This window comes from Amblyomma maculatum, chromosome 2 (genome assembly GCF_055883805.1).
Source record: "Amblyomma maculatum isolate TAMU_Amacu chromosome 2, ASM5588380v1, whole genome shotgun sequence".
NCBI lineage: Eukaryota > Metazoa > Arthropoda > Arachnida > Ixodida > Ixodidae > Amblyomma > Amblyomma maculatum.
The window spans coordinates 26,655,884-26,673,628 of NC_139345.1; the positions used below are offsets into that span (position 1 = coordinate 26,655,884).

The 17,745-nt window shown below is 44.8% G+C and overlaps 1 protein-coding gene across 1 annotated transcript in view; it reads left to right on the forward strand.

Moving 5' to 3' along the window:
* Positions 1-12,947, forward strand: part of LOC146198193 (motile sperm domain-containing protein 2-like) — a 53,640-nt gene extending 40,693 nt beyond the window's left edge. The window contains exons 10-14 of the mRNA XM_084593589.1: positions 918-1,020; positions 3,657-3,753; positions 4,352-4,478; positions 6,010-6,238; positions 12,538-12,947. Coding sequence (XP_084449715.1) covers positions 918-1,020; positions 3,657-3,753; positions 4,352-4,478; positions 6,010-6,238; positions 12,538-12,690 — 709 coding nt within the window. The 3' untranslated portion in view covers positions 12,691-12,947. The remainder of the gene's footprint in view (positions 1-917; positions 1,021-3,656; positions 3,754-4,351; positions 4,479-6,009; positions 6,239-12,537) is intronic.
* The last annotated feature ends 4,798 nt before the right edge of the window (positions 12,948-17,745 follow it).

The window sequence follows — 17,745 nt, forward strand, 5'->3', positions numbered from 1 at the left end:
GCGTTTAGGCACAAATATTGTACCTAAACAGAATGTTTCATATAACTTTTGTTAGGAAAAAAAAAGTGAAGGAGGATATTTATTTCGGCAGATTCGAAAATCAGTGAGCACTCCATTTGTAAACAAGGTCCGATTTATTCTTGGATATTTTTTGAAGCCGCATTAATACGCAAAAGCTAAAGACGCTCTAATTTGGCAAAGTGATTTAAGATCAGGAAGCTAACTCTGAGCGGGTTTGATGATATATATATATATATATATATATATATATATATATATATATATATATATATATATATATATATATATATATATATATGTGTGTGTGTGTGTGTGTTTGTGTCAGCACTCGTCTTTGTGCTTCCTGTTCCTTTGTCCTTCGTCTGTATGCGTTGTTTTTCTTTTCACAATGAGCTAAGCTTGCCTCTCTGCTCGATACACCGCGCTACTGCGCAAGGAATGTGCGAGTGCGGACGCTCTTTATTCTCTGGAGCGAGGGAAACACAGGTCTCTATTATTATTTCTTTTGTATTTACTGAATGGCAGAAAAGAATGCACGCACTGTTTTTGGAGCAGACGGGCACTTTCATGTGCTGCAAATATAGTACTCCTGGTCCGGAAAAAGGACCTATATTTAGGTGTGTTTGCAGGAACATCAATGATGAGGACATTAGGATAATTCATGGTTTTTTTTTTCGTTTTTTTTTTTTGGTAGTCTTGTGGCCGCGACGTATTTGAAATGTATGCGCGTATGCTTCGTGAAATCATTGATTCACAAGTGTACAACTCTCATATGGTGGATACCACAATGCAGATAACTAATTTGACAAAATTACTTTTATTGGTTATGCATGGGATACGTGTTCCACAAATGTTTTGCAATCTACTTTGCAATCTCTTCCTGGGGCGGACGACAGGCCAGAGAGGGATCTGGTGTTTGGCGCCGACGAACCGGATGTCAACAAACATGTTGGAAGCTTGGTGCTCACGAACACCTCGGAGAGCCACGTTGCCTTCAAGGTACGGCACCGATCTCTGGCTTCTTCCATAGCATGCCTTGTGCTCTGCTCCTGCGCAGTAGAATACGCGGCGATTTGTCATGTTGGCGCAGGCTATGCGCGCAACTAACTCTGTACGTAAAACAAAAAAATTAATAACGTTGAAACCACTAGAGAAATACCAATTTTTAGAGGCAATACTTCAAGCGTCATTATCGCTGTGGGCTTGATTGACAAATATCAGCCAGTACTGGGCTACAACAGCTCAATCGCCGACAGCATAGACCTTGAAAATGGCGTAGCATTAGAACAGTTGCTTACAACGTGAATATTTTATAGCTCTAACACCTCAATGTTAAATTTTTCCTTCTTGGCAATAATTTTCGTTCGCTTTTGGGCAAGAGATTACGCGGCAAAACTTCTTCACGGGCACTTCGTAGCTGTAAAGTTAAACTTCTGGACAGCTCAAGGGAGCACAACCAGGAAATGCAGCTTCATGGTCGTATTTCTGGGCCAACTCGAAAATCCATCAGGCGTGGCGACTATATTACAAGCTCTATCAGATACAAAAAAAAAAAAAAAAGCAGCGTGACTGATGATTCGTAATTTGGTTCAGTGAAAGCCGTACCGATAGTTGCGGCTTTTTACCAAAGCGTTCGGAGAGATTTTGTCAGCGCCGAACTGTTGTCGCTGGAGCAGTTATAATTCGTAACGCCTCCTGCTGTCCTGTGCTGTGTTTCTCAACTGGAATATGATAAAGCCATCACCAGCCTACAGTTAATGATCTCATGCCAGTCGAGTAGATGCGAGCAATATGCCTTATTTCGAAACACTTCATAATTTTTGTACGTAACTGATGGTTTCACGCCATAGAAGCAGGGACAACGTGGCTGTATCGCCTGCAAGGGCCAGCGAGAAACTTTTCTAAACGACCAAAAAAGTACATATGAGACAAGCCCGGCAAGAAGAGCGTAATTGAGACACAAGGTGGGCAGTTCGTAGTCTCCGCGTTCTCCCCAAGTTATTGAGCCTTCGCTAACAGAAGGTTATGCCTCAAGCCGCCAGTGTTGCAAGTCGTTGAAATCGGCATAACGTCACCTTTTTTTTTGGGTCATTTAACTTTGTGTAGTTGAGTGCCGGTTCCAGCTACAAAAAGAGGCAAGTACGCCACTTCCCCAGCAGCTGTCTCAGCTGCTTGGTGGATGGTGGTGCAAGTTTTTCATATAAACCAGGTGTATTAATCACGCAGAAGATATACCATGTTTTGCAGCGACATCTGTTAGGCGCACTTGTCTGATTTTGGAGTCGGTGTACCCTTTGTAGCAGCGGCAGCAGGCGGCGTAACCGGAAGGTAGTTGGTATAAGAACCCTGGTTCCAACATGATCTGTCTCATTTAACAACGACCCCGACCTGTGTTAAGCGCCAGTTTCTCGGGTATCGCGGCGTTGTGGCAAGTCGTTCTCAAATTCTTTACCACGGTATATCATGCAATAATACTCCCCCTCTCCTTCCCCCTTTCGCAGCTCTCTCTAAATCTTGCGTCAACCAATGGGATTTACACAGTGACATTTTTTGGTACCTTTTTAAGGACAGGTGCTTCAGTGCAGTGTTATTTGATTACCGTGGGCCGAAAGCTAATACACTTGTTTTCAATATTCTTTACTTTGCTAGCTGCTGTTATGAATTAAATGCTAACCACACGATACTCCATAAGTTAATATCATGCATTTAAAGCATTTGCGCGATATTTATGTTGAAATGAAGAGGTTAGCAAAAACTATTTGGCGGAAGCGTTCTCAGGTAGCAGCTTCAACTAATTATCTTAAGACGGTGGCGTCACTTTCTACCCTAAGAAAACAAGTGAACAATAGCGATTAATTTTATGTAACCTTTTACCGTATCAGATGGCTACACCACGAATGTAGCTACTCTATGCTTTCACTACGGATAAGTAGGACAAAGGGAAGGGAGTTAAATTCTGCGCTGGCAAATGTGCTTTTTCTAGCGGTGGCTGTCCCGCAATATGTTTCATCGTGCGAGAAAGCACGCTTTACGAGAGACGCGACAGCAGTCTTGAAAATAGGTTTATTCTTTTGACGACGAAGGTGGGGCCTATTTCGATGGGACATCGTAATCTTTTTGCACGGCGGAACACTGTCTGTTTATTATTTCTCAAGATATTCTTAGAGTACTTATCTACTCAATTTTGAACTTTCACTGGCCGGGTTTTCTTATCTTAACAACCAACGATGGAATGCCTACAGGTGCCCCCTCTTTCCCTGTTTAAAAATTGAAAATTGTTTTCAACGAGTGCCGTCTTTATCAAGCTGGGGGTTCAGGGATTTAGCTGTTGGCTGTAGTTAGCAGCATAAAAGTATATTCTTAGCTGAAGTATGGCTGGGAAAATGAAGAGCGTATAAAATATTTTTCGGCTATCGCGCATGCAGCTCTTCCTTTTGCCTCACTGCCAAATATACAGATACAACAAGCCGTATAACCAGGTAACTAGATTTTCAGACGTTTACGTTTTAAACCCTGCTGCCATAAATGAGTAGAGGCTTCGAGTGTAGCTCTAAAAGTTACTGCGACACCGAAATGAAGCCTTCTTAACAAAGAGAAAATAAATCATGGAAGCTGATTTTATTATCTTTTTGCAGATTAAGACAAACAACATCGATGGATACAAGGTAAAGCCATTCTTCGGAATCATTCCGCATAACAGCACCGTCAACGTCAATGTTGCTCAAAATCCAGGTAAGCAAACAGCAAGATTTGAGTTTCCATCTCAAAGCACGTTTTTACAAAGCTTTAGAAACGTGTTATTTGTATATTCTCTTTCAAAAAGGAAAATAGAGAAATTTTCATTGCAAGAGCTTGCCGGGAATCCTTACTGTGCACATGGTACAATAAGATTCTCAACAGTAAATGTAGTAGGTAATGTACACTATGTTTCTCGGCTTTCAGAAAGGGTGGAAAACAGTGAATAAAGATATGGAACTATTAATTTCAGCACCTACATCGGCGATTGCTTAACAGTTAGCTCGTCACTTGTGGCGTTTTCTGATGACCATAACGTCACTCCGGTCAGTAAATGCGAGCGCGCCCACATTCGCTTACACGCACACGTGTACAAGCCCAAGCACACTCATACAGCGGCAGGCACATACATAGAAAAACACACAGTCGCATGCACACATGCGCCTTGGTGCGCTCACCATTTGTGTGAGCAAGCGGCTCCTTTGTGTAGCAATTTACTGAGCTATCGGACGAGTGGCCTGTAATCTCAACACGGTACACGATGACAGGTGCTCCCAGCGCGCTGATAGTTTGCCTCAATTTGGTCGCGCTACAGGTGCACAGTTCCAGCCGACGGACAAGCTGCTCATTATGACCACTGGCATCGAGACTCTCGAAATAAGCCCCCGTGAGCTTATTGATCACTGGAGATCCGTCGCCAAGGACAACATCAAAGAGCACCGGTGAGCCCAAAGAAGTTTGGAAGGTTGAGTAGTCAAGATCGACTAGGGTGTTTCTAGATCCACGTGGCATCACGAAGCGGCCAATGGCCCTGCGCTTTGATTGATGTCTGAACCGACTAATGGAGCTCCGCTCTAGAGAGACTCCCTGTTGCCTAAGATGGGCTTCAGATATATATATATATATATATATATATATATATATATATATATATATATATATATATATATATATATATATATATATATATATATATATATATATATATATATATATATATATATGTTACCATTTAAATGTCGCAGAGTTACGTGCAGTCGTCATTTCTCTATGCGTAGCGAAAGGGTGCGTGTCCTGCAATTATCAAGCTCTTGTTAACTACATGAAGAATAAAATTTCTTGCCCTTGGGGTGAGATATCAGCCGCGTAAAGGGTGCCGGCGTTGGGGTTGAAAAGAAGGGAAGTTTGCAGAAAACAACCAAGCCTGTGACCATTGCCTGGGCTTTGTGTTGTTGTTTTCAATGAACACCTGTAACACACCAGAATATAAAGATGACAGCAAGCTGAAACAAGCATCGGCTGAAGGCAGAGCAGCTATATATGTGACATATAAATATGGGAGCTTTGTGCCGCACCTATTCTACATGTATACACGGAGTTTCACGAAAATGTGAACCGGGATTGAAAAATACGCGAGCTTGTTTCGTGGCAGCGACATTTAAGTTCTAGTTTCTGGCTGTCATCAAATGGTACCGGAAGCATAATTTCAATTTCATTGACTGAATACCATGTCTCGACGGCTGATACCAAGGACGCGGACTCAAGTCCGGGCCATGGCGACTCCTTTTCGATGGAAGAGAACGAAGGTGGAAATCTCTGCTCTTTACCTCCTGCTAACCGAGGCTTCGCATTGCAATGCCTGACACTTTCGAAAATGGGCTCTTAAGGCTAACACATTCAAGAAATAACACGAGAGGATACGGAATGAATGAATCGCATGACTCAATTTGATTAGGCATATTTACATGTATTATTTTTTTGTACCTTGCAAGATGAAACGAAATGCGAGTAGTGTGTTTCCTCAATGTGCGCGCTCACTATATCAGCGTCATCGCTTTCCATACAGGTACACAGTGCTAGGGGCGAAAACTAACTTGTAGCAGAATCGACGTCGTTTGTCATTTTGATAAGGGTCGAATCAACGTCTGATAAGTTTTATCAGTGTATGGAGGAGGGGAGGGGGGGGGGAGGTGCATATAAATACTGAAGTGTTAGAGCCCTGCTGTGCAGAAGCTACTCATGAACGTCAAGTGTCCATCATGCTGTACTCGTCTTAACTTGACTCCTAACATATATGTTAGGAGTCAACATATATGACTAACTTGACTCCTAACATATATGTTAGGAGTCAAGTTAGGAGTCAACTCTGGTGTAACATATATGTTAGGAGTCAACTCTGGTGTATTTGAGATTTTCTTGCGCCTTTTCATTGCGACTCATCCAGCCGACAATGATTTTCACCGCGTGGCGCAGGCTTCGCTGCGTGAACGCGTCCGAAGTGGGCGGCGTGACCGGTGGTGGCAAGCCGGCCTCGGAGCAGAAAGACGCCACCTCGCGATCCACTACCAACGGTGGGCGCCAGCAAGGTGTGCTTGGCAAGGAAAAATCGTACCAGTCCTTCTGCCCACCAAAAACCGCGTCTCCCGGCACCACTGCGCAGATCGAAGCCATACAGGACACCGTTGGGGACGTGCAGAGCAAGGTGAGTGCCCGTTTCTCGGCATGGTGGTGTCAGATGTTTTCAAAAACCTAAATGTTCGCACGAGAGTGACAATATCAATGCGAATAGGCAGACCTAATTTTATTTTCACCAGATAGTGCATGGGAATTCAGGAGCACGGAATATGCCTCGGCGGCCGCTTTTCAATAGCGGCGATAAGCAAGGCGCCCGTGTTCTGTGCGATGTCAGTGCACGTTAAAGAACCCCAGGTGGTCGAAATTTCCGGAGTCCTCCACTACGGCGTCTCTCATAGTCTGAGTTGCTTTGGGACGTTAAAAACCCAACCAACCAACCAACCAACCAACCAACCAACCAACCAACCAACCAACCAACCAACCAACCAACCAACCAACCAACCAACCAACCAACCAACCAACCAACCCAACCCAACCCAACCCAACCCAACCCAACCCAACCCAACCCAACCCAACCCAACCCAACCCAACCCAACCCAACCCAACCCAACCCAACCCAACCCAACCCAACCCAACCCAACCCAACCCAACCCAACCCAACCCAACCCAACCCAACCCAACCCAACCCAACCCAACCCAACCCAACCCAACCCAACCCAACCCAACCCAACCCAACCCAACCCAACCCAACCCAACCCAACCCAACCCAACCCAACCCAACCCAACCCAACCCAACCCAACCCAAACCCAGCCCAGCCCAGCCCAGCCCAGCCCAGCCCAGCCCAGCCCAGCCCAGCCCAGCCCAACCCAACCCAACCCAACCCAACCCAACCCAACCCAACCCAACCCAACCCAACCCAACCCAGCCCAACCCAGCCCAGCCCAGCCCAGCCCAGCCCAGCCCAGCCCAGCCCAACCCAACCCAACCCAACCCAAACATGGAATATGTCTAGAGTCGCGGAACTGTTATGACCGAACAGCACTTATTCTCCCTATAGACCCAAACGAGCTATTTTTACTCACTGAAACTAAAATTGACGCTGGATTTTTAATGAAATATCGGCACGCTATTATGAGACGTTCAGCTACTTTCGAAATTGATGTCTTGCTGAGCAGTTAGAGTGTTAGAGGAAAAATTATCACAAATGCATCAGGAAACCAGATGAAAGCGGCTGAAAACTGTAGGGCTGCATCGGGAGCTTAGGGCTAGATTCGAGATAGCCTAAAGCTTAACGTCAGGGGGTGGGTAAGTAACTGCAGGTACGGTTGATATGCCCTATATATTGGAGTAAGCCATTCGATTATTTGACGGCTCGTAAAAGAAAAAAAAAGTTAGGATGTGACAGTATGTCCGTTTTCGGCAGGTACGAAAATATTAAATGACAGTGAAAGAAGAAAGATCATGATATGGCAGCATTATCAAATAAACCATGAAACGTTAGTTACTGGGCAGACACGCGTGGGAAAATGAGAGACTCGTTGAAGAAACAACCACATGCTGCTTGGTGGCATCCGAACCCACGGTGGCATGTGATTGTTTTAGGTCGCTAGCGCTAGAGCGCGCATTTGCCGATTTCGCCTAAGCTTAACCGGACTTTGACCGCCCGTTTGGTTTGGTTTGGTAAAACTTTATTTCCCACAGTAGGGGTCCTGGAGGACACTCGGCTAGGCGCCAGGTGTAGAGGGCAGCTCCCACGTGGGCACAGAGAGCCCGAAGCTCTCCGCCGCCGCGCGGGCCTCCTGGACAGCCCGAAGCTGATCATGTAGTGAAGCACTTTTTAAAACTTTGTCCCAACGTTCCTTGTTCTTGGCGTGGCACGCGGTAATTGGCGAGCAGTAGCTCAGGTTAAAATAAACTAAAAATAAATCACTTTATAGCAGCGAGTGCCTTTAACACAAGCGGCGGCGTGAACTATTAGTTTGCTGGCGAATGTATCATACCACTACAGCATCGCCGCAGCCAGAAATCTCGCGTGTGCCAGTCTCTCGGACTGTGCATCGCATGCCGTCGTCTTTATCGATTGCAATCCATGTGCAGTGAATTCAGAACACACCGTAATTTCATCGCCCTCTTAAGATGGGTGAAGGATCCGCAAATGTTTTAGTGTGTTACCACTAAGACCACCGATCACCGATTTTCAAGGTCTTTGTCTGTAGGCTGCTAGACATTGAAAACCGAGCCTCGAACTGAAACCGTTGTAGCGCACCCTATCCGTATTTTCCCTAACCACGCTAAATGTTTCTTAATTTCTTATTCTTTTGCTTTCTGATCAGTTATATTTCAGCCATAAAAGGGTGCATTATATATTTTTAATTTGCAAAACAAATAAACAGTAAAAAATCCTCTGTGCTTTTCTTGGTTTCGTCCCATTGCGGTGTACAGTGGTTAGGGCGCACGATTACTGTTCCGAGGGATGTGCGATCGAAATCCAGCCGCGGCGGCCGCTTTTCGATGCACGCGAAGAGCAAGGCGCCCGTGTGCTGTGCGATGTAATTGCACGTTAAAGAACCCCGGGCAGCCGAAATTTCCGGAGCCCTCCACTACGGCGTCTCTCATAGCCCGAGTTGCTCCGGAACTTTAAAACCCCGCAAAACAAAACCAATCTCTTTTGTTTCAAGGACTGTTGGCTTCCTTCACCTAAAGCATGGGTCAGAGACACAGCTAGGGCGATTGGTATTTAGTATGAAGTTGCACCTGTACACATGGACTTCAACGGACGGTCTGTATAGGAATCAGATCGATTATATTCTTTGCCGGCAGAGATGGAGAAGCGCTATACAAGCAGTAAAAACAAGGCCTGGGGCCGATTGTGGCACCGATCATCAGCTTCTTGTTGCAAAAATTAAGCTTCGATTGAGGAAAACGCAGAAAATTAGAAGGCCTTTCAGGTATGAGCTGAATCAAATTCCATTAGAAATTTCTGTGGAAGTGAGGAATTGATTTCAAGAATTAGATCTTGAAGACAGAGAGCCTGAAGAGATGTGGACTGATGTTCGTGATATAATACAAGAAGTTGCTACTAAGGTAGTTCCAAAGCAAAAGAAATGCAAGAAAGCAAACTGGTTATCTGAAGAGGCTTTGCAAATAGCTGAGAAAAGGAAGATGACAAAAGTTATGGGGGAAAGAGAAAGATACAAGGTTCTCAATGCGGATTTTCAGAAAATAGCAAGGAGAGATAAGAATGCCTTCCTGAACATACAGTGCCAAGCAGTTGAGGACAACAGCCGATTAAGGAACACAAGAGCTCTGTATAAGACAATCAGATATCAAAGGAAGCTTTTGTGCTAAGCTGGGCGTGATAAAGGACAAACGAGGCAAGGACCTCACTGAAGCCTCAGAGATAAAGAAGAGGTGGTAGGAATACTCAGAAGAACTGTACAAGAAGGACCCGAATGTGCGAACTCAACATAAGACGGTTGTGATTACTGATCTCGAGCCGGGCATCCTGAAGAGTGAAGTTGAATGGGCCTTAGCCAGCCTTGCTAAGAACAAAGCTAGCGGAATTGATGGCATTCCAGCTGAGTTGCTCCAAAACCTCAACCATGACACTGTTAACATTCTGCATACATTATGTCAGAAGATTTGGACAACGCTGCAGTGGCCACAGGATTGGAGGAGGTCAGTTTACATCCCCATTCCAAAGAAAGGCAGTGCCAAAGATTGTTCCAACTACCGCACGATCGCGCTTATTTCGCATGCTAGCAAGGTGATGTTGAAAATCCTCCAAGGTAGGCTGCAGCAGTATGTGGATCGGGAGCTTCCGGACGTGCAAGCTGGTTTTCGCAAGGACAGAGGAACTAGAGACCAAGTTGCCAACCTTCGCTGGATCATGGAAAAAGCACGAGAGTTCCAGAAACCCATCTACTTCTGCTTTATTGATTATGCGAAAGCGTTTGACTGCGTAGATCACAGAAGATTGTGGCAAGCTCTCCAAGAGATGGGAGTTCCAATTCACCTCATCTGTCTCCTCAGGAACCTGTATGAAGGACAAGAGGCCACAGTCAGAACTGGGCATGGTCTTACTGATTGGTTTCCGATTGAGAAAGGTGTGAGGTAAGGCTGCATACTGTCGCCCTGCTTATTTAACCTATATGCAGAGTGCATCATGAGGAAGGCCGGTCTGGACGAATCTTTAGCTGGAGTGAAGATTGCTGGAAAACATATCAACAACCTTAGATATGCGGATGATACCACTTTAATGGCAGAAAGTGAAGTGGAACTCAAGAGACTTTTGATGCGCGTACAAGAAGAGAGTGAGAAGTTTCGGCTTAAACTGAACATTAAAAAGACAAAAATTATGGCATCTTGCCCTATCAAGTCTTGGAGCACCATGGGACAAGAAGTGGAAGCTGTGACAGATTTTTTCTTCTAGGGCTCCAAAAAAACCCCGGAAGGAGACTGCAGCCATAAAATTAGGAGACGCCTGCTTCTGGGAAAGAGAGCCATGGCTAGCCTTGGCAGCCTAGTGAAGAGCAGAGACATTAGTCTGCCAACCAAGATCCGTATAACTCGTGCTATGGTCTTTCCAGTTGTTATGTATGGATGCGAGAGTTGGACTGTGAAAAAAGCTGATCGCCGAAGAATTGACGCGTTCGAATTGTGGTGCTGGTGAAGACTCTTGAGAGTTCCTTGGACTGCCAGAAGATCAAATCAGTCGATATTGTCGACCATAAACCTTGACTGCTCATTGGAGGGACAAATTCTAAAGTTAAAGCTCAGCTACTTTGGTCATCTGATGAGAAGAGAAGAGTCGCTGGAGAAAGATTTGATGTTTGGAAAGGTTGAGTGTCGCCTTAGAAGGGTTAGGCAGCGAACGCGATGGTTAGATGGCATCCTCGAGGCACTGCAGATGAAGTTTATGATGTTAGGAAGATAGTGAGAGACCGGAAAGCGTGGCGTGACATGGTCCATAGGGTCACGAACAGTCGGACACGACTGAACGACTGAACTGATGAAGTTGCGACGATGTCTTACCTTTTTGCGCGGTCAGATTTTTTATGTCAGAATATTCATCAGACAGATCTAGTTTACCATTTGCACTGTTCTGAGTTGATTCGAGTCTATCAGGAAGGATAGCCTGATGACGCTCCCGAACTTTGCATGCGTATTCCGACATGCGTCACACAAGGGAAGAATCAGAGATTGTATGGGGAGAGAGCCAGCCTCAATTAACGCCGATTTTTATGGTTGGTTGGTTGGTTGGTGGGGTTTAACGTCCCAAAGCAACTCAGGCTATGAGAGACGCCGTAGTGGAGGACTCCGGAAATTTCGACCACCTGGGGTTCTTTAACGTGCACTGACATCGCACAGCACACGGGCGCCTTGCTTTTCGCCTCCATCGAAAAGCTGCCGCCGAGGCCGGGATTCGGAGAACGCGGTTAGTCACGTTATCTATATAATATATTTGTCAGACGACCTAAAAATATTTATACGGTCTGAGTGCTTATGGGATAGTTATGCTGATAATATTGTATTGTCGACAGCGTAGCTACCACCGCGCACAGTTGACAACGACAAGTGAAATCAATAATAATAATAATAATAATAATAATAATAATAATAATAATAATAATAATAATAATAATAATAATAATAATAATAATAATAATAATAATAATAATAATAATAATAATAATAATAATAATGATGATAATAATAATAATAATAATAATAATAATAATAATAATAATAATAATAATAATAATAATAATAATAATAATAATAATAATAATAATAATAATAATAATAATAATAATAATAAATTGGTTCACAGGAAAGGAAAGGCGCAGTATCTGGCACATTAGCTCTGCGGACACCTGAACCGCGCCGTAAGGGAAGGGAGAAGGTGGGAGTGAAAGTGGAAAGAGAGAAAAGGGAGACGTAGTGGAGAGCTACGGTGCAATTTCGACCCCCTGGGGATCTTTAACGTGCGCTGACATCGTACAGCACACGGACGCCACTTCATTGCCTCAATGGTAAAGTTGAAATTACAGCACCTGTGGCATTCGAGTAAGTCGCGGCATTGGAAGTACATGTTTTTCTTGTCACATCATTATAATGAATCATACGACCTCATGACTGCGAGGAGCTTTGAGTAAAGCGACATTTTGTATTAATCATTTTGCTAATCTTGGAATCGAGTTTATAGATTTTTTTCCCCTTTTCGACCCCACCTTTTTGCCGTATGACTTTTTAAGCATGTGAAATTATCACTTGCTCGCGACTGATAGGGAACAGCATAAAATTTGCATGACCGTTTCCGGGGAGGTAGCCGCAGTTGTTACTACACTCAGAACTTGGCTACAATCGTGGACGCAGACCAGAGCTTTAACAATTGGAACCGCCATTTTGTCTTGATTTGACAGCTGGGCGAGATGTTCCAGGAGGTGAGCGCCATCTCGCGGCGCCAGGAGCAGGTGGTCTACTGCATGTTGGCCACCTTGGCGTTGCTGTGCGCCAACCTTCTCTTGGTGCTCGTGGTCAAGAACTGCCAGTCGTCCACCGAGTGGTACTGCTGAAGAAGACTTCTCTGCCGCCAGCTCAAACACACAGCGGCTCAGGCTTGAAGTGGACTAATACCCGATACGCGAAAACCGGTTTCCGTCTCTGTCAGTACCGGCAAAGTTGAAGCAAGAAAAAGAAAATAGGGTGGACCAACTCTCGGCGACAGTGCGCACCTAGTCGTTGTTTTCCATTAAAAAAAAAACATTAAGTCGTCAAATTTTTATTTTTATATTCTTGTACATCTTGAAGAAAGCAAATAAAGGTCTTTAAAAAAATCTTAAAAAACGTATTAGGTGGCGAGGGCGAACTTCTGTGGTGCCGATGACGATGTTGTGCGGGTGGTGGAGATCCTGCACCAGGGCGAAATAGCCCGCGATGTCGTCCGCTGGTGGCGGTCATTTCCCCCGCGTAATTCCAGGAAGGTCACCTGTGCAGCGTTTAGTAGCTGTACATTTCAAACTATGGTCCAGATAAAGGCATCATCTCTTGTGTGACAGGTCGTTTACAAACTAGTCCAGCCAATTAAGCTTGGCAAAAAGTACTGTGTGGTCCAACTTACAGACTCTAACCGTCCAGTGGGCTAGGGGCCACATAGGAAATATACGGCTGTTGCCATCATGCGCAACCAATGGACATAAAGCATATAGAGGAAAAAAAAATGGCAAGAGAAAGCAATGGTATAATTTCACTCGCCAGACAGCAATTACACATTTTTAGCGTAGAGTGGCGCCCTTTTCGGTTTCCACGCTCAAGGCTGTTACGGCGCAATAACGTGCGCCTGGTCGACGAAAGTTTTAGTGGATACTATTACCGCTTCATTCACGAAATTCAAACACTGTGGGGCCATCTAGTGACAAAACCTGATCGCATATATTTTGTGGTGCCAAAGGAGGGGTGGTTTTAATTTAGGAACGCACTGAAGAGAGCGGTAAATATAAAACATGAGAAGCACGTGATGCGAAATGAGTTGTGGTTTTTATTTAAGAAAACACTAGAGAGAGTGCAAAATATAAAATACGACAAGCACTTCTACAAAAAGAAAGAGCAATGTGCATTTATTAAGATAGCAATATTTTGCTGAGATGTAGTCACGTGGGTTACTACCGTGATAGTAATAGGGTTTCTCCGCGAGATAGCGCCTCAGTAGTTTTATGCGATTTTAAATGGTAAATAAAAAATTGTAATACCTCTTTGATATTGTAGTGTTTGATCTGTAATATATAGGGTAATGTCTTTTCCCTTCCACCATAATTTTATGACAAATATTGGCCAGTGTTCTGTCATTTTAAAACATGGAACTATTGTAAAACAGTATTTCTAAGCATACCAAAATATGACGCCGCACCTTCAGGACGATCGACACCAAGCGCAGGGAAAGCTTCACCACATAGGTAACTCAGGTAGGACATGTATCAAGATATATACATGCACAACCTCTGATATGGGGTCATAAGCATACAGAGAATAAGTAACCTACAAAAGATAGCATTAATAGCACACACACCTGGGCCATTTTTCAACTCTCGTAAGGAAAGCACTTTAGAGACTTACGCGGCGCTGCAATACATGCCGCACAAGAAGCCTTACTACTTATCCATTAAATCCAATTACAACATTCCATGCCGAATACAGGAATCCGATCTACATGACATACTAATAGATTCTCTCAACCGCAATAAACTTATTACGATTTTCGGGGTCAACATTATATCAAGAACATGAAGGCCGGCAACGGAAAAGAGTAGTTCAGGTTTTTAATTTTCTTTTTAGCAATGCAGTTCGAAATATTTAACATCAAAAATAAAGCTGGCTTCCCGCAATGCACATTTTTAAACTGCGTCGCTGGACATGATATTTCCGCGAAATCTTCATAACTGTATTGTTTTTTTGGCAGCCGCCGGCATGCGGCCTTATATCTGTAATTCTGGCACGCATATCAATTCTGTATTCTTTGTTTGTTAATGCTCTATGTCGCGAGACGCATATATATCAGTTTCTTTATCGCGCAAGATGCGCCGAGATCTTCCTCGAAGAGGAGGAGGAGGACAAAACATCTTTATTTAGTTAGCGGGGGGGACCCTCATTCCAGGGTCTCGTTGGCCGTGGCTACGGCCACTCGCGTATGTTTCTACAATGTTCCAGTTTGTGCTATAGTAACAATTTGCGACGTTATCTAGATGGTTATGAGCCGCCTTTAAATTGAGCGTTGACGTGTGCGACAGCCATTCTTAGTTCGACGATCGACGGGCACGTTTGTTGCTATTGCCGCCGCTGAGGTGCTTAGTTCTTTTGCGAGCGCAAGTCAGCCCAATAAAGAGTTAATTTCAGTACTATCATGCCTGTGTCCTCTTTTGGGGTCGACGGCCTTGTCCCCACTACATGACAACATTGTCGCCGAAATAACGCTCACTGCTTCTGCAGCATAAAATTGACAAAACGACGCCATTTTTAAAAATGGTGTATAACTACAGCCTAACATGGAAAAACGCACAAAAGACAAGACAACACTCAATGTGTTTGTTTTTAAACCACACACACACACACACACACACACACACACACACACACACACACACACACACACACACACACACACACACACACACACACACACACACACACACACACACACACACACACACACACACACACACACACACACACACACACACACACACACACACACACACACACACACACACACACACACACACACACACACACACACACACACACACACACACACACACACACACACACACACACACACACACACACACACACACACACACACACACACACACACACACACACACACACACACACACACACACACACACACACACACACACACACACACACACACACACACACACACACACACACACACACACACACACACACACACACACACACACACACACACACACACACACACACACACACACACACACACACACACACACACACACACACACACACACACACACACACACACACACACACACACACACACACACACACACACACACACACACACACACACACACACACACACACACACACACACACACACACACACACACACACACACACACACACACACACACACACACACACACACACACACACACACACACACACACACACACACACACACACACACACACACACACACACACACACACACACACACACACACACACACACACACACACACACACACACACACACACACACACACACACACACACACACACACACACACACACACACACACACACACACACACACACACACACACACACACACACACACACACACACACACACACACGCGTGAAATTGCAGGTACTTTTGCTTGTATAATCTCGGCTGAGCGGTTTATTTTTACTTGATGAGCTATGATTGGCTAATATAAGCAAGGAAGGTGGTCCTACTGAGTAGCCGTGACGCTTTTGTGCTGTATGATTGTGCACGGCTGCACTGTTTGTTCGTTCCAACATTCAAGATGTGCTTAGATAGCGCCATTTAGATTATTATCAGGCCTGTTGACTTCTCCTGTTGTGGCCTCTGACGTCCCTCAGTTTTGATCGACGCCTCCTCGCGCGCGGACGTGCCCACGCCATTCGCGAGAGCAAGATTTGCTCCCATCGCGGCATGACAGTGTTTCTCTTTTGAGCTGGTTCTGACTGCGACTGGAGAAGACGTGTTTTTCTGCGTTCGTGAACTGGTGTGTTGTGATGTGAAGCGCGTCGTTCGCTGAATGTTCGCGTAGAGTACGCCTGCAAACTGTCGTAATGGGACGATGCTGCGTGCCAAACTGTCGCGGCAATTTCGACAATGGGCCGAAGGTTCGAGTTTTCTCGTCCCCAAAGGACGAGCGAAGAGCAAAGTTGGAGCGTGCTGTTAGTCAAGGTGTCGTCGATATCAGTTCTCTCCGTGATCCGAAGGTATGTGTACTGTGAGCCCTCCACGGATATTCTTTCATTTGTACATACCATGATCTTCTTCTTCCTCTTGTACATACCATCATCATCGGCCCGCGGCGCCGGCTCCGGCACGCGCTTGGGTTTTGTCCATCGGAATAAACGCCAGACACGGCATCCCTTGCCTTGCCGTCTCGACCTGGCCTTTTTCCACAGTACGTCTATACTACTTTTGAGTCGTTCTAAACGCACCACCTCCAACATGCCCGGTTCTCGCTCTACAGTAACGATCTCTTGTGCGCTTTCGACTTGCCAGCTGGCGTAAGCCGTCACATTGTAACGTCTGTTTATTTCTGTTCTGAAAGGTTCGCTTCGACTGCGGCACTTTGTTGTAATGAGACACGCTATCTTCATAACGCCGCGCGCATGCCTTGAGGGTTGTTCTTTCCTGAAGCGAAAATAATGCTCTCTTCTGCACTTTTTACTTGCCAGTCAGTAACACTTGTCATTGTCACGGGTAACAATTTCTTTGACTGCGGCGCTTTGTTGTGATGAGACGCGCTATCGCTGTAAGACCGCTCAAGTCTTGAGTGATATTTTTTTCAGGAGCGCAAGGACAAATCAGTTCGCACGCACGCTCGAAGTAATCTGTAGATTGTTCTGCAATCTATTTGCTGGACAGCGCGCTTCGTCAATAAAGCACCAACGTGGGCTAAAAAAAGAAAAGAAAAAAACCCGGCTGTTGAAGGATAAAAAGCACCATAAAATAGTCTTTTCATGTTTACGCGTTCCCCTCCATTATGTTTTTGAAATATTTACGGCTTTACTTCAGCCGCATTTGTATCCATGTAGAAACCTCGAATAGCCTCTTTTGTTTTTATAACTTAGTACATGAGGTGGATGTGGAGCACGAAGCCCGTAATATACTGTTTTTTTTTTTCTTTTTTCTTTCTTTTTTTTTTTTTGTGAATGGTTTGCAGGTGTGCGAGCTCCATTTCAAGATCGAGTACTTAAGGACGAGTACTACGTACACCAATCCGAGAACCGGCAGGACAATAGAAGCTCCCATGGGCGCTACTCAGAACGCAGTGTCGACAATTTTGCCAAACGCCCCTGCCTATTTGAGCGAATGCGCGCCAGA